The sequence below is a fragment of the Mustela lutreola genome, chromosome 1, assembly GCF_030435805.1.
Source record: "Mustela lutreola isolate mMusLut2 chromosome 1, mMusLut2.pri, whole genome shotgun sequence".
NCBI lineage: Eukaryota > Metazoa > Chordata > Mammalia > Carnivora > Mustelidae > Mustela > Mustela lutreola.
This window is the reverse complement of record NC_081290.1, coordinates 154,649,542-154,677,350: the sequence shown is the minus strand read 5'-3', so window position 1 is coordinate 154,677,350 and position 27,809 is coordinate 154,649,542. Positions and strand designations below refer to the sequence as shown.

Here is a 27,809-nt window from a genome sequence, read left to right as displayed (position 1 = left end):
CAAGGCAGCTTCAGCTTCAACTGCACCCGCTCTGTGTTGAGACCCCACCTCTGAGACAGAATGCTGAATGAAGTGTGTGGATCCTGAGGCAAGACAGTGCCTCCCATGCCATCTTAGGAGGGACCAGAGCCCGAAGCAGGCAGGGAAGGGAACCACCTTCCCTTCCTACCCCCAACCCCCTGGCAGAGGAACACTTGGCCCACAGCGGAGCCCCAGCAAAGGGAGAGCAATTCTTAGTCCAAAATGCTCCAGGGGACCCTGGGAACTTACTTCTCCAGGTTACCTGTGTTCATTTCAACAGCAATCTCCTGAGGACACAAGACCTTGGTCGGGGGTAGTGGGGGGAACCCTCTGTCCCTTCCTGAAATCCCATCACTGATGAGGCTCTGACCCGCAGGTGTATGAGTGGTGGCTACTCCCCTTGAAAGACCCCTCTCCCCTTGCTAAAGGCTTGTTTAAGTAACCTGATGTCCCCACAGCACCCCCTCTCCCCTTGCTGAAGGCTTGATTGTCCCCATAGCCGGATGGCAACACATACCAGGATGTCTATTGTCTATGGTCAACCTGCCTGTCAAAAAGGGAAGACAAATGAGGAATACAGTGTACCTGGGACTTTCCAGAGTGCTGAGCCAAGGCCCACCAGAACAAACCGTTGTGTCCTTGCCTTAAACCCAGTGCCTGACAATGCTTGATTTAAGTTAACCAATCAGATCCCTGTAACCAAGCATCTGCTTCTGTAAGCTCGCTTCCCGCCACCCCAACCCTTGCCCTATATAATCTGCTCCCCAACCTATCCCAGCGCACTCAGTCCACAAAGGCTGATGCGTCCGCAGGCGCCTGTGTAACCAATAAACCTCTTGCAATTTGCATCCAGTGGAGGCGTGCTGTTCGATTCTTGGGTGCGGCTCCAGGGTCTTTCACTCTCACCTGATGAAGCTGGAGAAAGCCTGAGGCTGTGTTATGAGCTGCTCTACCCCTAATACATTGCCCCAATATGTCTTTTGAGTCCCTTTTCCTTCATCTGTAGAATGGAGGGAATTTTTCCCATGTCCCAGGTCGAGAATATCCTTTACAAGGTACATATTATATAATAGATGATCAATTATTGTTTTTTATTTCCCCTTCTTCTGGTCTTTGGCCAGATCGTCAAAAGGAAACAAAGTTAACTTGTTCTGTTGTGTTAAATACTATCCTATTCCTTTGGGGATCATGAATACAGCTCCGTGTTGCCCCAGTTTTGCCTTGGATCTAGGACCTTCTTGTCCTGCTGCTGTCGTTTTAAATCAGTTTGGATAGGACAGTTGGTCTGACCTTGTAAGGTCCTTGCAACCCAAAGCCTGAAGGTAAAACTGAACTTCCAGGTTCCAGCGCTAATCAGGAGGAAAGAGAAGGTCGAGAGGGGATTCCCTCGTCAGATGTCCACACCTGGGAGAAAGAACTGACTGCTGCTAAAACGCTTACCTGACACTGGGCTCACCTCTTGGTGGATGTTGAGCCGAAAGATAAAACAAGCCAAAGACTAGGAAAAGGAAGGGTTTTGCTTGCGCCAAGTGCAGAAGAACAACTGGGATCCTTCCTGAAGCAGTGTCTTCCTGAACCACAGTGGAACCAGGCAGTTTTAAGCTAAGGGTGCATACATATTCATGAAGGGCCTGGTGCAATGTGAATACAGCTTGGGGTTGGGGCAAAGTCATCATATGGTGCCTGAGTCTAGGTCAAAGTCACCAGGGCCAGCAATGGTCAGTATCATCGATTCCCTGGCTTCAGCTGGTCAGATATCTGAGTGCTGGTTTCTTTCACTTAGCATAAATGTTTTCAAAGTTTATCCATGTTGGAGCATGCCCAAGTATTTCATTCCTTTTTATGAATGAAAAATGTTCCATTGCATGGGTGTATGATGTCTTGTTCATCAGTGGTGGACATTGGGTTTTTCCATCTTTTTGATGAAGGATAATTGGAAGACAGGCAGGAGGGACAAACACCTCTCTCCTTAAAAGGATTTTTATACCCACCCTGGAGGGAGCCTTCCACCGTTTTCTATGGGATAGATAGATGACAAAAGCCTGACTGGACAACTGGTGCAGGGAGGGTAAATCAGATTGAAATGGCCCTCCCACAAACCCATAAAAACCCCTAGACTCAGAGAAGGTGGTGGCAACCCTCTCGGGTCCCCTCCTGCTCTGGGAGCTTCCTGATAGGGCTCAATAAACCTTGTTTTGCTGGGGCGCCTGGGTGGCTCAGTGGGTTAAGCCACTGCCTTCGGCTCAGGTCATGATCTCAGGTTCCTGGGCTCTCTGCTCATCAGGGAGCCTGCTTCTCTCTCTCTCTCTGCCTGCCTCTCCGACTACTTGTGATTTCTCTCTGTCAAATAAATAAATAAAATCTTTAAAAAAAAAAAAACAAAAAAAAAAAACCTTGTTTTGCTGCCCACCACTCTGGTCTAACTTCTTCATTCTTCAAAGTGGCGTGACCAAGAACCTCGGACACCAAAGGAGAAGTAAATCCTTTAGCAGTTGATGATCCTGTGAAGGCTGCAATGAGCATCTCAGTACAAGTTTTTGTGAAGACAGAGGTTTTCCTCTCTTTTGAGTATATACCTAGGTCTCTTTTCCAGAAGCTCAGCAGGCAAATGGCTTCAGCATATACAGGCTCAGGTCCTTCTGTAAGCTCTGAGGGGTATTCCCTGAGCCCCTGACCTCAGACCTGGCAGGTTAAGCTGAAATTCTACTCAACCATCAAGACCCACTTCATGCACGGGACACATTCGCTCAGTAAATGTTTATTCGTTCTATACAAGATGCCACGCTCTCTGCTACATGCTAGGGATGTGGAAATAACAGCATAGCATTTGAAAGCAAAATTCAGCCAAGTTAATGTGAAGATCTAATGAGCTTTATTAAGCAATTTATGAATTGACTAGCATCCCACATCTGGCAAATAAGGGGAAGTCTGAGGAGTTGTACAAAATGGAAGGTTTTTATGGGAGAGAGTTTGGGACAAAAAGTTACTAGCCAAAGAAAGGACTGGTCCGGTGAGGTTACCTTCCCTTAGCCAGAAGGGTAGAGAGGGTCATGCCATTTTCCTTGGGGAGTGGGTGGGTGGAAACCCATGTGACGGATTACCTCATTGGTGCTGACCAGAAATTCTGGATTCATTCGCTTAAAATTCCATTCTTGGGAAGACAGAAACTGCAGTTAAGTCTTGGTTTGCTGTCCTGGGGGCAAGTGACTCTGAGGAAAAGAGGGTATAGGCAGGGAAAGACAGGAGGCCCATGACTCCCCTGACTAGGCTCACACAGGGGGCTACGTGACCAGGCTCACAGAAATTCCAAATAGGCTCACAGAACCCCCAGATGCAGAGAAATGCTGAGGTGGACAAAACCAGAGATAAGGGAACAAATCAGACCACCTGGCCTTGAATGTCAGGAAGTTTGGGGGGGGGGGGGGGTTGGTGTTTTCTTGTTTTTGTTTTTGTTTTTTTGACAGCTATACTGTAATCGCAGAAAATGACCAGACCTCAAAGAAGTGAGCCATTAAGGGTATCATCATTAGTCCTTGCTCAAACCAAGCCAGTATAAGAATTTCAAGGCTACAAGCTTCCTGTCAGTTCTCAAGAAAAAGACTGCCAGTAAAAGCGCCCAGTGGTAACCCATTCGGGACCCCTGTCGCTGTAGAGATTTTTTTCTTTCCTTTTTGCTCTCTCCTTCATTTATAAACTTTCACTTCACTTCACCCTTTTGTGTCCACAAGATTCATTCTTTAACTCTGAGAGACGAGTATCCCCACAATCCTATACCAACTCTTCCCTGGGCCTGTGGCTTTCTTTTTAACTACAGGCAAAAATGCTTATCCTCATGGAGTTTAAGATCCAGTGAGGGCATTGAGGAGAATAAACAAGTCAGTTATACAGTGTGTTCCTTTCTCCGTGAAGCCGTCCTAGATGCAGCAGGAAGGGTTAAATTCTACTCAAACAGTACTTGCTTATTTCTTTTATTTCAGAAACATGACTTCTCACTCTCCAATGGCACTCATTCAAAATTTCATAAAAAGGAGATAAATGTAAAGCACTTAGCCCTCCTGTTATGATGAGGAGATTTTGACCATGGTCCTCTGTGTGTCTTCCCCACTGGGGTTTCCTTTTATGAGCACCATTACGGGGTCTGTAAATGACTGACACCATGTGGGAGACGAAATGTCAAAACACTGATTTGCAGTCTAGAGTCCACGGTTCTCAAGATATGACTGGGTGAGCTTGCAGCTAGGACCATCGTGATAGCTAGCTCCTCAGCTAACCCTCTCCGTTGAGGGTTTAGTAACCATGGGCAGATTCTGAGACTTCCTTGCTTCCACTCCTTTCTTTAATTGGGACCAAACAGGAATAAGTACATGTGTCTAGCTAGCTCTCTGATGTGCCCTGGCAGGCACAGGGACTGTGCAACAGCTAGCTGCAAGACGCAGCAGATAGCAGCCTCTAATAGGGGAAACAAAGGCAGAAGGAAATGTAGAAAAAAATTAAATGCCCTTATAACCTGCAGCCCATATTGACAAATACTTGAGATCCGCAGACTCTAACATTCCTCCAGGAAGCTCCCAACCGTCTTAATGCTTTGCTAGAGGGGAAAAACAACCTTTGTTTGGCAATAGCAAGGCCTCCAAGACCTTGTGAGTCTTTAGCCTATGAAAGTTTTTTGGAACTTCTCTTTTCTTTACTTCCCCCAACCCCAAAGTATATTGTCAGTTGCAACTAACAACCCTGGGGCAGCAGTTCTTTCTGCCCATGGGTCTTGTTCCCCTGCTTTAATAAAGTAATTTCTTTGCACTAAAGACTTATGAAAAATTCCTTCTTAGCTGGAGCACTACTCAAAAAATACATCACCTGGAACCTCTTGGAATCCACCAGACCTACAGCTTTCTTATTACCAGGAGCACCTAGATAAAATCCGAGACTTTCCTGAGCCTCTCGAATAAAACTGGGATCATACCTAGATTGCAAAGTTGTCAGAAGGATCAGAAACCTGGGGATGCATCAAGGTCTAGAGCCACACCACCGTCTCCATCAACCTGCCTAGCCACTCTCCGAACAAACTCCAGGGAAAATAGTCTACTTGCTGTGCGTGTTCCCTTTAGGACAGGTCTGGCACACCTCTTCGAACAGATTTCTGCCCCTAAGACCCTTCTCTATAGACATCCTGACACAGGTCCTGAAATTCATACCCATTTATTATTACAAAACTGGAGGACCTTATAGGCATGTTCTCAAAATATCAACGCTAATGGAGCCTGTTCAGGTTCTTCTGGGAGACCTGCTATCATGATATCCCCAACTCAGTGGTTCCCGAATGAATGAAATAGGGACAGTCATCCCCTCCTCCAAGAAGGGATCCATCCGGCTTTGAACGGCTGCTTTCAGGCGGCGGCGGCCCCTGTGGAATTTCTCCTGGCTGGATGGAAGCCCTTAGGGCCACCTTCATCTCCCCTCTGCTTCTGGCCCCCATCCGTAAGGCAGGCCGCCCACAGGGCTCGGAGCCCCTCTTCCCTGGGCCGGGGGCCCACCCGCAGCGACGCAGAGGCGGGCGCAGAGTCCGCAGCGGAGGCGGCGGCGGGGCGGAGGGGTGGAGGACGGCGGGCGGAGGGCCGGGGGGCGGACCCCGGCTCGCAGCCGTCACGTGGCGAGTCAGCCGGGTGCGCAGGGCGGGGCCCGGCGCGGTAAATAGGCGCCGGGGCCGGCTCGGGGAAGCTACGGCGGCTGCTCGGGCATCGGCGGCGGTGGCGGCGGCTCCTGCGCGCTCGCAGGCTGCAGGCCCAGGCTCTTGGCTGCGGGGCTCGGTGAGTGCGGACGGGCGGCCCGGGCGCGGTGGAAGTGACCTTGGAGGGGGACGGGCAGGCCGGGGCCCCTCTGCGCCCCCAGCCAGGCCCAGGCGCGGTCCCGAGGCATCCCCGGGGATGGGGGGCGAGAAGGCGGGGGACCCTCGGGCTGCCCCAGCGGGGCGGGCAGGGGTGGCAGCTCACAAGCACCTAAAAGTCGTTGGGGAGAGAAAAGCCAAAAAACAACCCCAGAGGGGCAGTCCGGCACCCACCCCGACTCTGACCAGAAAGCAGGTGCCCGCCGGCCCCCTCTCCTAGGGCTGTGTTCTCCACCGTAGGTGGGCTCAGCCCGACCCCCACGGTCCGCCGGGCTCCGGGGTCGGGCCTGGGAAACAGCGGGGGAGGAGCTTAGGAGTTTGCGGGGGAGCTCCGGGGGAGGAGCTTGCGGGAAGCGCTTGGCTTGGATCCTGGTGACTTTCGCGTGGAATCCAGCTCCCCAGCCCCCTGTGAGCTTCGGGGCCTCAGTTTCCTCAGGAAATTGCTGAAATAATAGTGTCTCCCTACAGGTGTTTTCTTATTCCAGAGGGTTTGCTTGGGCAACTTTCTACACAGAACCACACACAATTCTGGGGGCCCCGGGAAATAGAAACCAGAAAATTGGAACCTGGAACTGGGTGGAGTAGGGTGGAGGCCACAGGATGAGTTAAACCCGCTGATGGGAGGACAAATTTAACCGGGGGAGGGGGGGTAGGAAACTAGGTAAAGGGCATGAGAGTCCCAGTTGCCTTCTCCCTGGGAGGCTGGCGTGGAAGGAGAAGATGCCACTCCCTGCCTCTGGAGTGTCCTGGAAGGGAGACTGTGCCTTCATAGGCCCAGGACTGTTTGGTAGAAGGGACAGCAGGGCAGAGTCCCTGGGGCACCACCTCTTCCCTCGGTTGATGACCGTGGAGTCCTGGGAGAGGCAGCAGTGTGGGGGCTCAGCAGGCCACCCAGGTAGATATGAATTGCATTTGCCTTAGTGGACCTAAGTCATTATCTTCCCCTGGCACTGAGGAAGCCAACAGGCTGTGCAAGGATAAGGACACTAACCCAGGCCCCACATCCTCTACCAGCCCCTCACACCCAGTGGTTCAAATGGAGATCTGGCCTCTTTAGTTTGCTTAGAAAAACTGATCTTCAGGTGCTTCCACTAGACACAAATGCAGCTGGAATGCATTCATCCCATTGTTTCTGTAGATTCAGAATGATAAGGTGAATAGGTTTAGAAGGGTGTCTGGTTGGGTAAGGGCTGCTTTTCTTCCATAACATCCTTAAATAATGGAGAATTGTTTCGGTTTTTTGTTTTGTTTGTTTTTAAGTAGGCTCCGTGCCCACTGTGGGGTTTGAACTCACAACCATAAGATCAAGAGTCACATGCTCTACTGACTGACCCAGACAGGCACCCTGAGAATTGTTTCCTGTTGGCACTGGTGATGGTGATTAGAGCCCTTGAACTTTATAGAGAAAGGGGCTGAGCTGTACCCCCTCCCCCATACACACACCCACACCCTGTGTGGCTTTCCCAGAGAGAGAGTTGAAGGTGCCTTGGAGAAAGCTTCTGCTCAAATCTTTTTGGGCATCTGTCCCGGAGCTGGGGTATTGCCATTCGGCAGTGGAAAGGTGTAGATCCCTTATCTGGGGGCTCCACAGGCCAGCCCAGCCCTGGCTCCAGTAACTCCCCTGCTGTTGGGTCAGGACATCTCTGTCTCTGGACTGGTCGGGTGGGCGGTGAGGGTGGAAGCTCTTTGGCCCCATGAACCTGTCCACGCGCTGCTGATTCAGCAGCTTGAATTGAGGCGTTCCTCCGAGACCGGTTGGTTCGTTCCTCAATTATAGGACCTGGACGTGGGGGTAGGAAGTTGAGCACATTTTAGGAGTAAGAGATATTTTGTATTCCTGTTGGGCAGTTGGATTGGGAAGCAAGGGAGAGCACATTCAGGGGAGTTGTGGGGCCTCCGCTGGGTGATTTTCTTTTCTTTTTTTTTTTTTTTTTTTTTTTTAAAGATTTTATTTTATTTTTTTGACAGAGATCACAAGTAGGCAGAGAGGCAGGCAGAGAGAGAGGGTGAAGCAGGCTCCTGCTGAGCAGAGAGCCCAGATGCGGGGCTCAATCCCAGGATTCTGGGATCATGACCTGAGCAGAAGGCAGAGGCTTAACCCACTGAGCCACCCAGGTGCCCCCGCTGGGTGATTTTCTTAAAGTTGTGGTTGTGTGGAATATCCCTGTCCTTGGGAGGATAGGACTAGGCTATTTCCAAGTAAGGGCTCATGGTGTCTGCTGCCTGTTTTAGATAGTTTGACATAAGGAAAATGTGAAAGATGGTAAGAGCTGGGAATTTTTCTAGATCAAGAAGGAAGGAAATCAGGCACTTTTCATATGGGTCAGCCTCACGTGCAGAGAGGTGGTGGGGTTGACAAGTTGATGCATGTAGTTGGGCACATGCAGGTGTGTATTGTACTCAGTGGATGTTGGGAGGCAGTCATCAGTGTCTACACCTGGTCTCGTGTCCTTCATCACCTCTTGTTTTAAGCTCTGCGCACACTTCTGGAAGCTGCCTAAGGGTGGGTGGGCAGTAAATCCTGGATCTTTCCATGGCTGTTCATGTTCATATCCCACCAAGGGATCAAATGCCTGTATATATTTAGACTTAACCTATCTCATTTTTACCCTCCAGCCTCATCCCCACCCCCCTCCCCCCATTTGGGGCTCACACAACCCAGGCTTCCTATCCTCCCAAGGACAGGGATATTCCACACAACCAGGAAGTACGTTTCCTCTTGGACACAGCTCCTCTTGGCCAGAGGCCGGTACTGGCTTGTTTGCTCTGCAAGACTCATGACCACCCCAGAGCCTGCTTCTGGTCTTCCTGAGGGACAGGTAGCTCCTATCTTGTCTCTTTGTAATTCTTTTGCACCTTTTGGGGGGTGCTTTTATTACTTTGTATCAGTCCCCAACAATATTAGTAAAAGTGATGCGACTGTAATTATGCTATTCATATCCTTTCCCGTTTCTGTTTATGAGGGTTATTCTTAATACATGGAGGTCTAGTGTCTACTGAGGGGCAGGTTGTTTTTACTTTCTCACTGTATACGGCAGGCAGTGCAGGCAGCGCTGGCAGTAAATCCTGGTATCTCTCTGGTACTCCTGAGTTTCTCTAGGGTAGAAGCAGGAAAAGTCCAGTTAACTCCTGGGGCGTAAGTTGTGTGCATCTTCTATTTTGCTGATAGAATGCTGTCCGATTTTTACCATTGTGTACTGCCAGCCGTGGGTGAGGGTCCCTTTTCCTCATTTACCACCACCGGGTATTATTAGACTTTAATTTTTACCCACCTGATGGGCTTGTAATGATGTTGCTCTTTTCTTTTCCATGACCAGGAATTCAAATAATTCTTTGCTCTCAGAAATCATTGATGAGTGAGGATTTCTATTTTTGTTGTGAATCGCTGACTGTGTTTGTAGTTTTAATGTGTTTGTTAATAGCTAGAACTCACTGAGCTTTCTTTAGATCCTTACAGATATCTGGACTTAATGCAATTAGATAACCTTTTCTAATTTTTTTTTTTTTTAACTTTCAGAATGCGTGTGAGTTTTGGGTAGTGCAGTTTGACTCTTCCATTTTGCGGATGAGAACACTGTGGTTCCTGTAAGCTTGTGACATGACAGAGGTCACTAAAATAATAGTGGAGGAGTTTTAGAGTTTGAACTCTTCATAATTGTCTGTCCCTCCCCAGGTACACTCCTCCGGGCTTGCTCATGTTGTTTTCTCAGGCACCACTTTCTCTCACCTATAAAACAAGTTCTATACAAGCCAGAGGTCCTTTCCCAGCATTACTGTTTTTGGACTGTGGGGTGCCCAGGAAGCTGCCTGCCAGTGTTATCTGTTTCTACCAGCCTCTTAACTCCCTTCACTCTGGTCGTCAAGATAACCTAGTCACTAGCAAGGGTGAGGGGAGGAGGATGGGATGGGTACCACCAAAAGAGTAAACTGATCCAGTCTCAAACACTGAGAACAACCCAGTTATTCTGCCAAAAGACCCAGCAGGGGCTGGGCTTCCTCGCGACCCTCTGACCTGGGCTGGCGTGGGGTGTGCTTATGCATACACCAGTCACTCGGCCTCTGGGCTTGCACAAGACCTGGGAAGGCGGTGCCAGCCCAGGCCTGTGGCCACTCCAGGGCTGAGGCATAGTCAGACATCAGCTGGGAGCCATCTTTTCCTCCACTGAGCCCTGTGGGTGCTTGGAAGTGCTTTGTTCTTCTGGTCAAGGTAGCAGAATTAAATAACCACTATTTGAGGACGTGTTGCTAAAAGTAGGGTGGGGGTGCCTGTGTGGCCCAGTCTGTTGAGCCACTGCCTTCTGCTCAGGTCCTGGAATCATTCCTGCATCAGGCTCCTTGCTCAGCGGGGAGCCTGCTTCTCTCTCTGCCTCTGCCTGCTGCTCCCCCTGCTTGTGTGCTCGCTCTCTCTCTCTCTCTCTGACAAATAAAAAATAAAATCTTTTAAAAAAACTAGGGTGATCATAATTTTTCTGAGGCGGGGGAAGAAAAAACTAGTCTGGGATGGTACAGCTTGAGCAGCCTGTGAGTAGAGCGCTGTGCGCTTCCCGCACCACTGAGGACACAGCCATTTCCTGGTGGCAGTTAGTTCATTGCTTTGGCTGTCTGCTCCAAATCAGGCTGCATGGAAGGCACTTTGAAGAAGACCATCTCCTTCCGTCTCCCAGCAGCCTTGTGGGGTGTATACGTCTTCATCTTCGTGGGGCCTCAAGAGGAACTAGAACCAAGCTGGGGAGGCAGCGTCTTTCAGTTGCTTGCTTTTGTCACTGCCAGTGTCTCCGCCCCTCTGAGCCCCCAGCCAGCCCGGAAATGGGATCTAGCCTGCAATCGAGTTAGAGCCGCAGTGCTCCTGTGAGCTGGGGAGGACTAGAACATTGATCTCATTTCAATCTCCCAAGGGTTTCCGCCAGCTTGTATAAAGTAGTCCTAAGGTCCTTCAGAATCCAGGCAATATACCTGTTTTAGAAACCGAGACTTGAGAATGTAATGCCCCCTTTAGCATCCCAGTAAGTCAGTGTCTGAGTCCATGAGCAAAGCTTGTGAGCAGAAGCTTCCAGAACTTTGCCCAAATTCTTGTTTCTCAACAATACAAATATTTTCACCTGCCCAGGGCCTTCCCGGGGTCTATTGTTTGAAGACCAAAGTCATAATTTTCTTGTTTTCAGGATGTGGGCTGCTATGGCTGATGAAGCAGAGTTCCATTTGTGGGCACTGTAGCCAGATGGTATCCAGGCACTGTGGGAGAGGAGATTGACTGGCTTGGCCTGCTCAGCCTGGCGGGAATTAGTCTCTGGTTTTGGGACAGATGGTTGGCAGGTGTACCTGTGAGTGACCTAAACTGTTTAAGTGGGTGAGGCAGGTGAAGCTGCCTTTTTTTTTTTTTTTTTTTTTAAAGATTTTATTTATTAGCACAAGGAGGGGGTGGGCAAAGAAGAGAAAGCAGACTCCCTGCTGGGCAACGAGCCCAAGGCAGGGTTCAGTCCCAGGACCCTGGGATCATGTCCTGAGCCAAAGGCAGATGCTTAACCAACTGAGGCTCCCCACCCCAGCACCCCCAGCCGGGGCCCTCTCACTGCTTCCCCAGGTCCCCCTGGGGCTTGCTGTGAGCCGCACAGCTTTGGCCCACTGCAGTGGGTGCCCTTTCTGGGTCACACAGCAGTCGCCCGGGGGCCATTCAGCTGCAGGGAGTTTGGCTCTAGACCACAGAGAGCCAGCTGGTGCCCGTTTATTCTCACAGCTCTAAGGAGGCAGATGGCGATGAGGAGCCCTTTTGGTTTTGTTATTTTTAATTTGAGGATTGTAAGCCATGAGGCAGTTAGACACGTTTCCATTACGAGCAGAAACAGGAAACATCAAGGCCGTGATTCAGACTCAAAGGCAAGGTCTCCTTTGGTGTGATCAGAGATGAAGGCGCTGGTGTCAGCCCCCATGGCGCCGCCCCAGCACGGAGGCATAGCTGGGCGAGTTGCCGTCGGAGGAAATGAAGAGCTGTGTAGTTTTGATGTGTAGGTGGTACACCGAAGCAGCCGAAACTTCAGGAACATCTGCCTTGAATGTGAGAGAGAAAGTTGCAGCCGAGTTCTCCAGACAGGTCCCACTTGATCTTCCCAGCGCTCCTGCCTGTCCACTTGCCCCCTGGTCTGCAGGCACTCCACTACTGATCTGCAGGGCATAGCCTTATTCCACAGCTGTGGGCAGAATCGGGGCCCTCAGCCTGTGGTCCTTTAGAGCCAGCTGTGAAGGAGGTCCCACCGTGTATGAACAGCAGCAGTGGGCAAGGCCGAGCAGAGAAGGGGATGAGAGCCGTGCCAGAGACCCATTCATCTGTGTCAGTATTGCCCAGAAGATCACTGCTGGGCTTACTTGGAAACCTCACATACCTGTGTCCCGTCTCCTTAGATTTGGGGCATATTGAGAATCCAGTCTCCCCGGGGATTCTACAGCCTTAAAAGGAAGCTTTGGTAAAAACCAAGCTCGGTGGCAGGTCCGTGTCCTTGGGGAATAACAGGACCGAAGCCTGCAACTCAGCATTGGCTCCTCTCCCGCATCCATTCCATCTTCTTTCAGAGCCCCAAGGTCCACCATAGTCCCGGGAATGGCTTCAAAGTCATCTGGGGAATGATTATGCTGTAAGCGGGGTTCATAGGATCTGCTGGCCACAGGCCCCTTTCGCACATGACAGCATTCTACAGAACTTCAGTGGCCTGTGCTTCCATAGAAACCATTGAGTGCTATAGGGGTCTGGAAAGGGAAGAAGTACCAGAGCCTATTTTTTCATAGCCAGAGATTGGCTTGGCAAAGGGCCAGAGGGATGTAGTGGCACCCCAGGTTCCCTGAAGAAGGCCAGCTGCCTGAGGTTTGGAGGGACCAACCATCTGCCCACAGTTGTTCCCTCTGCCCATCCACGCCCTGCAAGCAAGTCTGGTGACTCCAAATGTTCTTAGCCAGTTTGGGCCCGTCTTTTCTCACAGAATAAGGACTTTCTGTTCATTCTGTCCTGTAATTTAAAAAAAAAAAAAAAAACAAACAAAAAAACCCACAAAACTGACAAAAGGGAAGTATTTGCCCCAAAGAGGGGAAGCGAAAGCTGCTTCTGTTTCAAGCGCAGGCCGTAGGACCCACCCAAGGCCGGCTTGTTGAACGCACAGCTCACATTAGCCAGCTGCTGTAGCTGGTCCGCTGTGCATGATTCTGCAGATGCAGAAAGATGCTGGGCACTCCCTGGGGTACAGTCACCACTGCTCATGGGACATCTGCGTCTGTCCCTTCTAGCAGGAGAAGTCTGACTTCACAGTCTTTGGGCTCAGCAGTCTCTCGACCTCTAGAAAAGGAAGCCCAGTTGGAGGTTAATTGAGGTTAGAACCTCGTTTTTTAATTCAGACTGTGGTATAGAGGTACTCTGGGCACATCTGGAGTCCATGGGAGTTACCTCGCACAGGTTAGAAGTGGGGAAGAAGGGGGCAGGGAGGGGAAAAAAGGAGGGTGGCTGGTGGGACCTGGGAGTTGAGGGTGCCCAAGGGAGCAGCCCTTTGTTGCTTTCTTGCTATAGACCAGGTGCCATCATGGCACTCTTGACTTCCACCTGGAAAAAAGAAGAGTCATGAGCCCCCTTTTACAGCTGAGGCTCAGTGCAGGTTGGTACTCAAGAGTGCACAGTAAGGGAAAGATCTGAACCCAGGTCTCCTGACTCCAAGCCCAGTGCTCGTCCTGGCCATGGGCCACAGCAGCCTATTCACTACTTGAAACGAATCCAGACTTTCTCCCAAAGCCACAGCCCCGTGCCCAGTGCTAGTGGAGCTTGGAGTCAGGGGTTCAAGCTGAGCTCCTGACCTCCAGGCTAATGGCTCTGCAGTTTGCTGGGGTCCCTGGTTCTCCCTGATGCAGGGTTAAGATGGGGAGAATGACGTTGACAGGAAGTATGGAGGAGGACCTGTGGAACCAAGAGAAGAAGGGCAAGTGCGTGAAAGTCTCGCTTGCGGGGGCCTCACGGGCCTTGGGAGTTGACTTGGCTATCGCCATGGCGCAGCCCTCAGCACAGAAACGGACTGGGAAGTGGATGGTGCCTCTTTGTTCTCTGCCATGAGAAAAAACAGAGAAAGCTTGTTTCAAGTCCAAGTTACCATGAATTGCTCCCCTTCCCCACTTGCTCGTGACTTAACATCTCAGCAGATGGCAGAGCCCCCAGGGATCACTGTGGGATGCCCCTCTGTGACCTGTGGGGAGTATTTCCCTGAGGCTGCCCCGGCACCCTGCCACATTCCCAGACCCCAATGGGTCACGGTGGAAGCCAGGGAGGGCAGCCCTCTGACTGTGATTTGAATGGGCTAATCATCCAGGCCTGACCCTGCTGGTGTAGGTCTGATGGCCCGTGTGCCCGGAGGCCACAATCCAGTGTTCATTCATGAGGTTCTCCTGTCGTGAGGAAACGTGAAGCTACCGAGCGAGTATAAGGGGTATCAGGATAAAGGAAGGGAACACGACTGCTTTGCTCCTTTGCTCAGAAGATGTTATGAGCGAGACCTCTGCTCCGTTGCTCCTTCCGAGGTGTGAGGACACGACAAGACCTTTACCTACCATGAGAGAGGCCATGTGGATCCTGATATGGTCATGGGAGCCACAGCCTCCCCGTAAGGCACTGAAAATGAGAAGGTTAAGTGTTTTGAGCAGAAACTCACTAGGAGAAGGCCTCACTGTTGCCCAGTAGTCAGTTGGAAGTACATTTGGGGGTTCAGGGTTTTGGGTAGTCCTAGCTGCTTTTCTTCCTAAACGAGCCAAACTTTGAATATAGTATGTTCATTTAATTTTTTTAAAAGGATAGTGAAAAATAAGTCTGCCCGCCACACATACTACTTTTAACACTATTGATGTTTTACATGTGGTAACGGTAAAAGGCATGTATGTCGCTTCTTGGGCTCACGCGCTTACTGTGACTCATCTGCTACTTGCTTTTTTCCACTTATGCGTGTGTTGGGCGTATTTTACTTTATCAGGACAATATGATTCACTTTACCTAGTTCATTCTTTTTTTTTTTTTTTTTTTTTTTAAAGATTTATTTATTTATTTATTTGACAGAGAGAAATCACAAGTAGGCAGAGAGGCAGGCAGAGAGAGAGAGGAGGAAGCAGGCTCCCTGCTGAGCAGAGAGCCCGATGCGGGACTCGATCCCAGGACCCTGAGATCATGACCTGAGCCGAAGGCAGCGGCCTAACCACTGAGCCACCCAGGCGCCCTACCTAGTTCATTCTTGATGGCTGCTTTGTCTTCTGTTAATCATTTACTGTAATTTGACAGTTATTTTTTTTATTAGACACCTGCTTTGTTTCTTTTGTCATACAGAGAATATTCAGTAAACATCTGTATACCTGTTCTGTATCTTCGAATTTGAGGCCAGTAGGGTTAATTTCTAAATATCAAATTGCTGAGTCAGAGGGCATGCAGATTGCAAAAGTAATAGAAATGTCCTGGCCGTCGTCTCCGTGATTGGGCCTGCCTCCGGGGTTCAGCAGCCCAGCATTGCTGCCTGCCCATGTCTGACCCTGCCAGGGACCGGCCAGCTGCGCAGCCTTTGCATGCCCTTCATTTTATCTGTACTTCCCTGTGCTCGCGTATCTTTTGATATCTGATGGCTATTTGTTTTTTTTTTTTTTTTTTTTAAGATTTTATTTATTCATGAGAGACAGAGAGAGGCAGAGGGAAAAGCAGACTCCCCACTGAGCAGGGAGCCTCATGTGGGGCTCAATCCCAGGACCCCGAGATCATGACCTGAGCCAAAGGCAGACACTTAACAAACTCAGCCACCCAGGCACCCTGTACTACTTTTTCTGTAATTTAATTGTGTGTCCTTTTGCCATTTCTCTATTCTGTTTTTATTCGGATTGTTGAGCACTTTTTGCATATTGAGGAAATGAAGCTTTAAGCACACGGAAGCACTGTTTTGTCAGTGTGCCACTTTTTATCTTATTTTGTTTTTCTCTTAGAAAGAGAGGCTTTATTTTCAGTAATCAAGCTCCGTCTCTTTAAGATTCTGTTTGTCAATCATAGGTGTTTCTCATTTGGATAGTACAGTTTTTAAAGTGCATTTATTTCCTTAATGTGTTTTTATTCAAGATCTTTGTTCTGCATACCACGTGTGAGAAATCAGGTGTAAACATTTGGCCTTCCTATGTTTTTCGCAATGCAGAGCCAGTGGTGTGGGCACATACCGGGAGACAGGCCTTTCCTCTCCCACTGGTGCCACAAAATCTAAGCTTCTGAATGGTTTTGTTGATCAGACTGTTCCTGGCCAGCATCTGGCAGGGTTGTATACTATCTCCACTACCCCAGGGGGCAGGCAGGCGTCTCTTCCTGCTCTTTTCCAGAGCTGTTTGCTGTTGTCACACCTCTGTCCTCCTGGGTGGGTTGTTGCTTAAGCAGCCGTCAGGTTTAAATCTTGCTTTAACTATAATTCACTGTGGGAGGCAGCAGGCCCAGTTGTGACCTGGAAGGAGGTGGGTCCTTCTGGAGGCTCCAGAGGGCAGGGACAGGAAACCCTCCCCCTTCCAGCCCAAGAAACCACCCCCCCCACCCCCCCAACCCCCTGCCCACATGGGTCTCCCACAAGGCCCAGCAGGGGGGGGAGGGGGAAGGACAGACTGTGGCACCCGGAACATTCCTTGCTTTCCTTAGAGCTGCTTGCCTAAGAGCATGATTCAGGAGGTGGAGCCAGTCTCCTGACTTGCTGGCCAGTCTAAGATCTAAGGACTGTGATTATATTGTGATGGGTTCCCTTCCTGGAAGGACTGTCTTTGAAACAGAGCCCTTGGCTGACTGGAAAAACCAGAGAAAGTCCCAGACTTTTGCCACTGGCCAGACTAGCTCTCCCTCCCTGGTGCTGTTGGGCTTCATTGGCCTGTTTTTGCTTGTTTCCCTGTTTATGCTTGTTTTATATCCCAAATGTAGCTTGTGAAATAGATTTTGTTCTGCATTTTTCTAATCTTAGTGGTTCTCCCCTTGGGACCTAATCACCTAAGAATGTTCACTCACTCAGAGCACTAGCCTGGAAAAGGCTTGAACCCAGTTTGACAAACCCAGCAAGGGGCAATTTGGCAGTAGCAGGGAGGGCCCCGAACTCCTTTTAGCCTGAAGATATGGGTCTGTTGACGGGGTTCAGATGTTGTCAGAGGTACTGCCTGTGGCCTGGGCCTTCGGTTCTGATGGACAGGCTGGCCCTGGGCCTACAGCTCCCCACCTAGCCGCACATCAGTGGAACAGCCCTGTCTCAGAGCATGAGTCCAGCTTGAGATCGGCTCAGGGGACCCCAGGAGACCCAAGCAGCACGCCGGTTACCAGGCTGCAGCGCAGAGGGACCTCCCTGCCCGCAGCTCGCTCTCTCCCAGCTCCCGGGCATCTGGAGAAGTGCACACGGCCTGTCTTCGCCCCACTGGTTTGTTTCTCAGTTGGGGACACTGTGGGAGTGTGAGGTCTCACTGTCAGGTGAGGGTCCTTTTCCAGATGACCCCCTTCCTGCTGTGTGCTCCTGGCGCAGAGGGCGAGAGGGAGCTCTCTGGGGTCTCTTGTGAGAACTCTAGTCCCATCCTCATGAAAATCACCCCCAACAGCCCCATCTCCAAATCCCATCATGTTGGGGTTAGGATTTCAACATGAGTTTGGGTGGGGGTTGGGGTGGACGCGCATTCAGTCCACAGCACAGCCCGTTGTGCTACAGGCATAGCTGGGGTCTGTGGTGAGACGGGGCCTGGGAGCTCATGGGCGCTGTGGGTCTTTGAGGTTTCTCTGCCCCCACACCCAGGCTTCACAGAGAAGGACGCTGAGGAACAGAAGAGGGCACATGGTGGAGCCGGGAAGAGAACACGGGTCTTTCAACCCCTGGGTTGTGTCTGGCCTCAGAGCCCTGCTGCCTGAGACAGCCCCCTCGTGTACGTTACGCACTTGGAGCATCCTGATGTCTTTTCTTTTCTAGGTGAATCGAAGATCCAGCTTCCAAAATGTGGCAGCTCTTGGCCACCCTTAGCTGCCTGGTGGTGCTGACCAGTGCCCAGAGAAGGCCGCCTTTCCAGCCGCTGTCGGATGAGCTGGTCCACTATGTTAACAAACAGAACACTACGTGGAAGGTGAGCTGTGGGGACCGCTTCTGTGCACGCCCCTCCCCCAGGGGTTCATTTGATGCATTCTGCCTCCCAAGGGTGGTGGCTGCAGCTGCAACCGTGGGATGGTCTGTCCCAGAGTGGGGCTGATTGAGAGTCATAGCCACTCCAGACCATGCTAACCTTCTCCCTGCGCCTCCCCCCTGCCCCGTGCTGTGTGTGCATGCACACAGTGGTGCATGGGAGTAAACGAGCTTTGGAAGTGCTCACAGCCGGGAAGACCCTGGACACCCCCTCGCCCAATCCTGGTAGTTGTTAAGACCCATCAGGTGGCTCCCTGCTTTTGCCCAGCCCTGGGGCGTGGGGCTACAGGAATAAAGAATGAGCCATGTTCAGGGCTATAGAGGGTCTCTGTGGACCTCAGCAAGTGTAGCAGATCCGATGAGATACCCAGTGGTCTGGGAGCTGCGTGCCCCTTGGGTGGCTCCCTTGGGGCAGGGCCTTGCTTGCTGTGTAGGGTGCCTGTCCGAGGCTGTCCACGCAGCTGTAACAGAATACCACTGATAGGGTGCTTCATAAATAGAAGTGCAATTGCTTACCATTCTGGAGGCTGGAAGTACATTTGCAGGGTGCCAGCATGGCTGGGTTCTAGGGGAGTGCCTCACTTAGTGGGTGGAGCCAGCTCTCACAGCTCCTGTTGGGGCACTAACCCCATTCACCAAGTCTCCAGCTTCGTGACCTAATCACCTCCTGAAGGCCCTACCTCTAGGTACCATCACCTTGAGGTTTAGGTTTCAACATGAATTTGGGGAAACACATTTCTTTTGCAGTCCCCCAAACCCCCTTGCTCTCCTGAGCTAAACAGGACCCCTGGCCCTGTCAGGCCTTCATGCACCCCACCCCTGCACACTGCCTCTGTTGACTGCTGTGGCTGTCCTGCAGGCTGGACACAACTTCCACAATGTGGACCAGAGCTACCTGAAGAAGCTGTGTGGCACCTTCCTGGGTGGGCCAAAGCCGCCCCAGAGGTGAGTGTCTGCTACCTGGGGATGGATATGCTGGCCATACCTGCCCCACTGCCCTAGGAACAGCAGGGGTTGGTTTGGGACTGCGAGAAAGAGGGAGTAAGAAGCCCTCCTTGGCATCTGGAAGTGTCCCTTCCCTCGGAGCTGCGAGACTGCCTGACAGGGCTCAGCCCCCAGTGCCGTATTTCCCACTGCGCTTCTCCACATGTCTCAGAACCCAGTGGGCAGGCCCCCAGGTCTGCTGTGTATGACCTAGCAGATCTAGTCTTTAGGAATTGAAGGAGAATCTGAGAAAAGCTATCTGATCTGCCCTCAGTGTTCCATTTTTCCTAGAGAACTCTGTAATGGGCATTTTGCAGTAGATACTACTCTTGTAGGAAGCATTAGAAATACCTAACAATATGGTTGGAATAGTTACGGGACATCACGCAATGGCAAAGATGCTAAAAACGTTGTGGGGACCCTGGGCAGACCCAAGGGGGTAGTGAGGGAAGTAAGAAACACAGTTATGTAGATCCTGTGGCCGAACTCCTGAAAAATATCCCATAAATAAGACTAGCAAGAAACACAGGGAACAAGATGTGCTAAATGGTAAAGTTCCTGGTTTGGTTGTATAAAGTTCCCAGGGGACGTGCCCACAGATGTCACCTTTGGCTTCCCCGTGCCTTCCCTCCCAGGTGGCAGGCGCTAACATCTGCCAGATGGGGGAGAGTTGTAAGATGCGAGTTTGTCACGGAGGTCTTCCTTTATCTAGACTTTGGTTTGCCGAGAACATGATTCTGCCTGAAAGCTTCGATTCCCGGGAGCAGTGGCCTAACTGCCCGACCATCAAAGAGATCCGGGACCAGGGCTCCTGTGGGTCCTGCTGGGTGAGGCCCTGTTGGCTGGGAGGGGCCCGAGCCATGGGGGGTGGGAGGGCAGGTGTCAGACCAGACCACCAGGTGACTAGGCAAGTTATAGAAACTTTCTGCATGTCTGTTTCTGTCGACATACAAATCATGATGATCCCTGTGGTCATGAGTTATTGCAAAGACGAGGTGGAAGAACCGGTGGCCCGTGTGTCAGTGGGAAAGCTATTCTTACTTCTCTGACACGCTGTCCCAAGGCCATCAGCAAATACAGCAGTTTGGAGCCCTGCTCTGCTCCATGAAGTACCCCTCTGTGTCAGTGAGCTGTCTTAATTTTGTTTCAAACTGTGGTAAAGTGCACTTGGTGTACATTGAACCATCTGTTTTCCGTCTCTTACTGACCAGTTGAGCTGCCTCCTGTTGGTAAAATCATATAGTAATCGTCCCGTGTGAGCTGCTTTATGTTAACAAAAACCACATCTTAGAAGTGAACTGAGTGTGCAGGTGGAGATTTGGGGCGGATTGGCCTCCCGCTTTAGAGACAAACTTGAGTGCCAGGACCCTCACTGACACTGGGGGAGACCAGCCACCAGGAAGGTCTGCGGGGTTCACTGTGGTCCTCCGACGTGGTGCCTGGCAGAGCCCACAGCCCAGGACTGCAGCTCACCCGGGCGGGGCTCATTCCTGCAGGCGTTTGGGGCCGTGGAAGCCATTTCAGACCGAATCTGCATCCGCACCAATGGGCACGTCAGCGTGGAGGTGTCTGCTGAGGACATGCTCACCTGCTGTGGTGACCAGTGTGGGGACGGGTGAGTCAGTCCCGGCCCCTCCCACCATGGGAGCCCCCAGGCTGTAGCCTCCATGAGTGCAGGAGTGGTATTCCAAGTCCAATAACAGCCCTCTGCTGGGACAGCTTGGGGGCCGGGGGAGTCTGGAAGCAGGCCCCGGTGGGACTGCTGCCTTCCAGGAGCTGCCTACAGCCAGGCTGACCCTGCCTGGGGTGTGGGTGGTGCGTCCCGGCACAACAGACATGGTCTCAGGATATGTGGGGACATTTCTGATCTCCAGCCTGCTTGTTTTCCTTGTTGTCTCTCCTTGATCATGGAAATGTAAGAACCCTGGCACCTGGTTTCTGTAATGAGGGATGATGGGCTCCCAGCTTGGTTGCAGAAACTGATTTCCCAGCTTGGGTGCCTGTCTTTCTGCCGACTGGCTTTGGTTTTACAGCCGTGGTTCTCAGATATGACTGCGGGTTAGGAATACCTGGGAGTAAAATAAGTGTCCAGCCTCCTCTCCTTCCAGTTAACCTGGTCTCCGGCATTAGCATTTTTTCTATTAAAACACCAGGGAATTGCAGTGTGCTTAGAATCCGTGTGACAGCCTGGTTCAGGGTAGACCTGAATGCGAGGGTCCTTCTGTCTCTTTGAGGATGGTGGTGGGTGGGTCTGGGAGCTGGGGAGATTCCCTGGAAGAAGTGACCCCCAGGGTGGGTGAAGTGGGCTTGGTTGGGACCCAGGAGAACTTTTAGGCCAGCTGCCGAAGGCATTGGTGGATCCGTAAGGGACCCTGGGGTCTTAGGCAGCAGGCAGTGTGGTCTGGAAACAGCTTAGAAGTTCTCGCACAGTGAATTTAATAAGTGGCTCTTTCCTTAGCTGTAATGGGGGCTTTCCTGCTGAAGCTTGGAACTTCTGGACAAAAAAAGGCTTGGTTTCCGGTGGCCTCTATGACTCGCATGTCGGTGAGTGTCTGCCGCCAGCCCATACCTGACCAATGGATTTTCTAAGCCATGAGTAAGAATGGTCTCTGCTTGCATTATAAAGTGAGGATTGAGAGTTGAGGTCGGGAGGTGGAAAAATCCAGGAGGAATCGGAGGCAGTCCCCTCCAGGGCAGAATTAGCAAGTGTCAGTGCTGCACATCTGACCCCATTACCATTGCTGCAGTTTTGCCCTCAAGGGGCTTCTGAAGAGACTCTCAGCTGATCCTTCCTTTCCGCTGGGCCCCCCGCAGGCTGCAGACCCTACTCCATCCCTCCCTGTGAGCACCACGTGAATGGCTCCCGGCCCCCATGCACAGGGGAGGGGGATACCCCCAAGTGCAGCAAGATCTGTGAGCCCGGCTACACCCCGTCCTACAAGGAAGACAAGCACTATGGTAAGGTGGGGCCCATGCTGCCCAGCACCCTGGGGCCAGGGACCCGCTGACACCCTTCCTGAGCCAGAGGAAGGGAGAGGCCTGGGCGGTTGACCCTTGGAGCCAGGAACACAGGAGGGAGAAGGAAAGGTCATGACGTTGTCAGAGGGAGCAGCACACTGTATTTTCTGCCTGTCTCCAGCCCCAGGATCTCTGTTGCGTCAGTCACAGACCCCTTAGGGTTGGAGGGACCAGACCCCTCGTTTTACAGGGGAGTGATCAGGCCTAGAACCTTCAGAGCACCGCTCCGTCCTTCTCCCAGGGTCTCAGGCTCCCTGGCCCTCCCGCTGCGGAGCTGTGCTCTCCCACATCTCCCCTTCAGGGTCCGGGGCCATCCTTCATTCCTCCCCAGGGAAGCCTTCCATGAGGTCTGGGTGAGAGCCCAAATGCAGGCTTCACCTGGCGGCTCCCCGTAAGTCAGTGAAGAGCTGAAGACGGCACCGCGGGGGGCACGCCTCACACCCACTCTGCTGGTTCATTTGCCAGGATGCAGTTCCTACAGCGTGTCCAGTAGCGAGAAGGAGATCATGGCAGAGATCTACAAGAACGGCCCGGTAGAGGCGGCCTTCTCCGTGTATTCTGACTTCCTGATGTACAAATCTGGTGCGTGTTGGCCCCCCTGATGGCAGCGGGGCAGGGGAGGTGTGGGTTCCAGGGAACCAACATGACTAGATCAGGGAGGAAGAACTCGAATTGTGCTGGCGAAGTCCCAGACCATGCTCCGCGTGGACGGTGGAACAGGAAGCACCTGGCTTTGCGTGAGGCTGTGGGGATTCACCCTGGAGATCCCGATGCCCCTGGCCTGAGGGCTGCCTTAGAAACCCCCCTACTCTGGCACAGTGTGTGGCTGGCCCAGCTGTCTCCATTCTGCCTGCTCAAATATTTCAGCATTATCCACGGTTAGGGAACACCATTGGATAAAGGGAGATAGTTCTGGAAGACAAGATTATAAAGCAGCTGTTTTTGAGTTGTCCCTCCCTATAATTTAAAAGGGTGCATTTCCAGTTTGACAGAGGGATTCACCAGTGTGGGGATCACCTGCTGCACAGGCCCTGTGAGCACCTTGGCCTGTAGCTTTCTCTGTCAGCATCGCCTGCCACCACCCTGGCCTCCCTCTCACTTCGCCTCTGCAGGATGCTGCCCAGGACAGAACCTTAAAAAACTTAAGTTACAGAACCCTTTTGACAAATAAATCCTCACCTGGAGACCTAGCATGTAGAATGGGTAACTGGAATTGGATGGTAACATTAAATTTACTACTCAAATTAAAATTTATAACTTCAGTTTTCAAGGCAAGCAATGAGCACATTTTGTTGGACTCCACTTTAACGTTTACTCAACATATTTGGGCATTGGGCTTTCAAAAACCTATTGAGATCATTGCCCCACATCGTGCAAGCCGCTGGAGCCTTCTGAGAGAACATCAGGGCATTCTCTATAACCTTGTTTGGGAGGGCGTGGTGGGCCAGCCGGGTTGGAGGGATGCTCTGGGAAGTGAGGCAGCAGCCCGGTCTCTGCCTGAACGGGCTGTCCTTTTCTCAGGTGTGTACCAGCACGTCACTGGAGAAATGATGGGAGGCCACGCTGTCCGCATTCTGGGCTGGGGAGTGGAGAATGGCACACCCTACTGGCTGGTGGGCAACTCCTGGAACACGGACTGGGGCGACAATGGTGAGTGGCGGCCCCCTGCCTGCTCACAGGATGTGTGGGCCAGGATGGGGTGGTCATCCTGTCCTGCTCTGCTCCAAACACTGGGCCTGGGGCTCAGCAGTGACCTCCCGGGGCTTCCCTTGCCATGAGGGCAGACGCTGATGCCGAGAAGGGGTGGTAGGGGTCAGGCCATGGCTTTGAGGTGCTTGTCCCTCACAGTTCCCCATGCCTGGGATGCAGTGCTTGCTTATGTGGGGTCACATGGTAGTGGGGTTAGAGCTGGGCTGCTGGGTGAACAGAACAGGTTGGGAGAACACCTTGGGGCTAGTTTGGTGACTGCTTTCTGGCTAGGCTGGTGTCTCTTGCTCCTGGGTCTTCCTGGAATATGTTGGCAAGACCGTAACTTAGCACACTATTAAGGCATATCATTTTTGTTTTCCAGGCTTCTTTAAAATCCTCAGAGGACAGGATCACTGTGGAATTGAATCAGAAATTGTGGCTGGTATTCCATGCACTGACCAGTACTGGAAAAAGATCTAATGTGCTGTGGGATTAGTTCTGCCAGCCCTGGGGCACTGTTTCCCTAAATATAGCCAGTTGGGCTGGTGAGGAGATGGAGGGTAGGAATATCTTTTATTCTTTTGAGTTCAGATATGATACAAGAGGTTTTAGACAGGGCCTGAGGGATTGGGCCAAACCTCGTGTCTACTGTCAGAGCCGTCTTCCAAGGAGACTCATCCAAGGCCTGGCTACCTCCCAGCCCGTTGGGTGGACTGCAGTCCCCGTGCACACCTAGACCAACAGCAAGCAAAGTGAGTCCTTCTCCCCCTAGACTAGTGCTGCGCATAGTGCCTGCTGCCCCCGCGTCCTCCCCGGCCACACTCACCAAGAAGCCAGACCGAGACCCAGAGGTCTGTTAGGCTTTCCAGAGGAATGGAAAGTGGAGTCCCTAACAAGACCAGTCCCCTACCAGCAGGGGTACTTCTAAGCAAGTAGCTCGCTAGCTGTGGGCTGGGTTGAAAAGAAAACCAGTGGGCCAGCCCTGGGAGAAAGCCATTCTCCCAGGGCACCTGCATCTCATGAGCTTTGCGGTGCTGCTGCAAAGACCCTCTGGTCTTGTCCTTGGCATGATTCCTTTTTAAATAAACACTTTATTTTGTGTGCACCTCAGCTGATCATGTGAATGAAAGAGGAACAGCTGGGAGAGCTGTCCTCGCTTCACAGACTGTGTCCCTCCAGTACCACCGGCAGGGCGTGAGCGGACTGGCCTCCCAGCCTAACAGTGACACTCATTGGGGAGAAACCAGCTTTAACTGTAAAAATCACTGCTTCACTGTTAATTTAATCAGGAAAGGAATGACTGTGCCAATTAAACGTTTTCTTCCTTAACGTGAAGTCTGTGTTCTGGTGGGATGCCGCGGTCCGTCCGTTCTTACCCTGCAGAATCCCGTCTTCCTGGATCCAGGTGTCCTTGAAACTCAAACCAGGGAACTCCTGCCTCAAACCAGTTTCTCTCGTCGTCATTTCCTGTCACTTTCATCAGCCCTGCTCTACAATTCATCCCTTAAACTGTCTCAGGCTCCAATGATTTGTGCCCCTGCTTAATTTCAAGAGCTAAGAACATAGTTGTAGTCCGTTTTGTACCAGCCCCAAGCCAGCAGTAACCCATGTGGGGACTCACACAAGCATGGCGTGTGGGTGATGCTGGAAGCCAGCTGTCCTAGTGGAGAGCCAGGTTGCCCTGGGCCCTGCTGATGTTGGGACGGGGTGGAAGCAGAGCCTGTGTGTCCTGTTCTGAGTTCCCGTGTCTCTGGGTTCTGTTGCTGGTTAAGAATCCCAAGCAGTGAAGTATACTAGTGTTTGAGGGAACAGGAAACTAGAAGAAATTACTCCCATCCCGCTGGCACGTCAGTACCTAACTTCTTTCCCCGCTGAGGACCAGACTAGTTCAAAAGCATGGGATGTTTGACTTCTGATTGAAATTAGAAGTTAGGGATCAGAAACTAAGCCGGAATTAAATGAAAAATTTTAAAAATCTGTGAAACCTAGCATAATACAAAGGCCAAAGTCACAACTTTGCAATCACTTTATTCTTAAATTTTCAACTGGAAGAAATTCATAACCTCAGTGTAGTTCTGACAGATTCAACCTGCGCCCGAACAGTTGGATGGCCCCATGTCCACCCTGCGCTCAGCCAGGAAGCCAGGGGACATGGACAGCAAGGACCCAGATGAACCACAAGGCGTCTGCACGCTTGGCTTAGGAGCCTTTGTTAGAAAACAAAACCAGCAATGTTTGTTTAGGATTGGGATCAATGTCAATACTTAAATAAACCTCAAATTACCTCATTGACCAATCTGTCACCTCAGTTCATCAAGTGGTATGCTTTTCTCGGGTGCCTGTTGGAACGAGGTATTCAATCAATGGAAGGCACCGTGCCTTTTTGTTCATGACCCAGAAGAGGGTGTGGGTATAGTTTAGACTTCGAAGCTTGGGCACATAGTTGCTTTTCCACTCTGAAAATGTGTCAGATAGCTGTGCTTCAGACCAAAAGCAGGGCCGACACCTAGCACCTTAGAATGTGGAATTTGGGCCAGAGCTCTGAATCTGCCCCTGCAATTTAACAAGACTCCTGCTGGTTCACATGTTCATTAAAGTTTGAAAAGTAAGGCCTTAGAGCAATGGTTCTCAAACTGGGCTCCTGACCAGCATTTGTATCACCTGAGAACTTGTTAAAAATGCTTCGGGGTTTGAGATACAAACTGTCCTAGCAATCTGGGACCTTCAGGTAGTTTGGATGCTTAAGTTGGGAGAACCACAGCTTTAGAGCTCTGCTTCCCAAACTGCTAAGATTAATTAACAAAATGGCTAGCCTCCTCTCCTCCCCCAACACACACGTGCATGCTAGCCCCACAGAAATGGTTCAGACAGAATCGGGCTTCCCAGTAATTGCTCCAAGCACTTCCCCAAACAGAGATGGGTGTGCATGTGTGCAGGTCTATCTGGAGCCTTAGAAGCTCCCAAAACGGGGCGCCTGGGTGGCTCAGTGAGTTAAAACCTCTGCCTTCGGCTCGGGTCATGATCCCAGGGTCCTGGGATTGAACCCCACATCGGGCTCTCTGCCTACTTGTGATCTCTGTCAAATAAATAAAATCTTTAAAAAAAAAAAAAAAAAAACGTGCAGAGCAGGCTTCTACTCCTGTCCATTGTAACGGAGTTTTTAAATTTAGAGCCCTGATTCAGATGTGTCAGATACTCTAGGGAAAGCTAAAATATTCCTCTGTAAGTAAAAATCAAGTAGACTAGAGGCCAAAGATAAATATATCTGATTGATTTAAAGTGTGGAGCGGAGGATGGGGTTGCCAGATTCAACAAAAACAAAGGATGCTCAATCAGATTTAAATTTCAGATCAAATAATTTTTTAGTAGAAATACATCCTGTGCAATAATTTTGCAACATAATTATACTAAAACAAAACAAAAACTAGGGTGTCAAACTCTAGTTGAACTGGTCATCCTGTATTTTACCCGGCAATTTTGATAGAGAACTCTAGAAGGAAAATGATCTTCCAAAGCACCCAGGAGCGGGCACAAGAGCTAAGACTTTGCACAAGTCAGTGATAGTAAAAGTCACATAACTCTGTAGCTGGGAGGGGCCTAGGTCTTCTAAACCATTTAGAAGCTCAGAAAGTCCCACAGGTCATCACTGAGCTGGGAGAGAAACCTTCCAGTACAACCACCTCAGACCATGACTCTACCAGGTTGTCCTCTGTCCTACACAGGCTGTAGAGAACTCATCCATCATTTCTGTGTAGAAATGATGTGTAGAAACCACCTACCTTGGAATCTGAAACCAAGTTCTGATGCTTAAATTGTTAGGAGCCCAGCTCAGAGCTGTACTCCGTGTCGCAAGTGCCTGACTTCAGCATGGTGACAAGTTTGTCCAGGACCTCAAGTGAACCAGTTCACTGCAGGTGCCATGTACTAAAACTAAGCCACTGTGTCTGGTGGCAGCCGAGGACAAGGAGGAAATTGGTGTATGTGTATAATCACCAGAGGCCGGCATTCCTGCCAGGGAAAACCCCCAGCTTCCATGATTAAACAACCACACA

The 27,809-nt window shown here is 51.1% G+C and overlaps 1 protein-coding gene across 1 annotated transcript; it reads left to right on the top strand.

The window, feature by feature from the left end:
- The first annotated feature begins 5,671 nt into the window (after nucleotides 1-5,671).
- Nucleotides 5,672-25,086, top strand: CTSB (cathepsin B). The gene is made up of 10 exons (XM_059177405.1): nucleotides 5,672-5,825; nucleotides 17,860-18,010; nucleotides 18,926-19,011; nucleotides 19,763-19,877; nucleotides 20,547-20,665; nucleotides 21,509-21,594; nucleotides 21,865-22,008; nucleotides 22,534-22,650; nucleotides 23,590-23,718; nucleotides 24,140-25,086. The coding sequence occupies exons 2-10, from the start codon at nucleotides 17,885-17,887 to the stop codon at nucleotides 24,235-24,237; spliced, it is 1,020 nt and encodes a 339-aa protein (XP_059033388.1). The 5' UTR covers nucleotides 5,672-5,825; nucleotides 17,860-17,884; the 3' UTR covers nucleotides 24,238-25,086.
- Nucleotides 25,087-27,809: the final 2,723 nt, after the last annotated feature.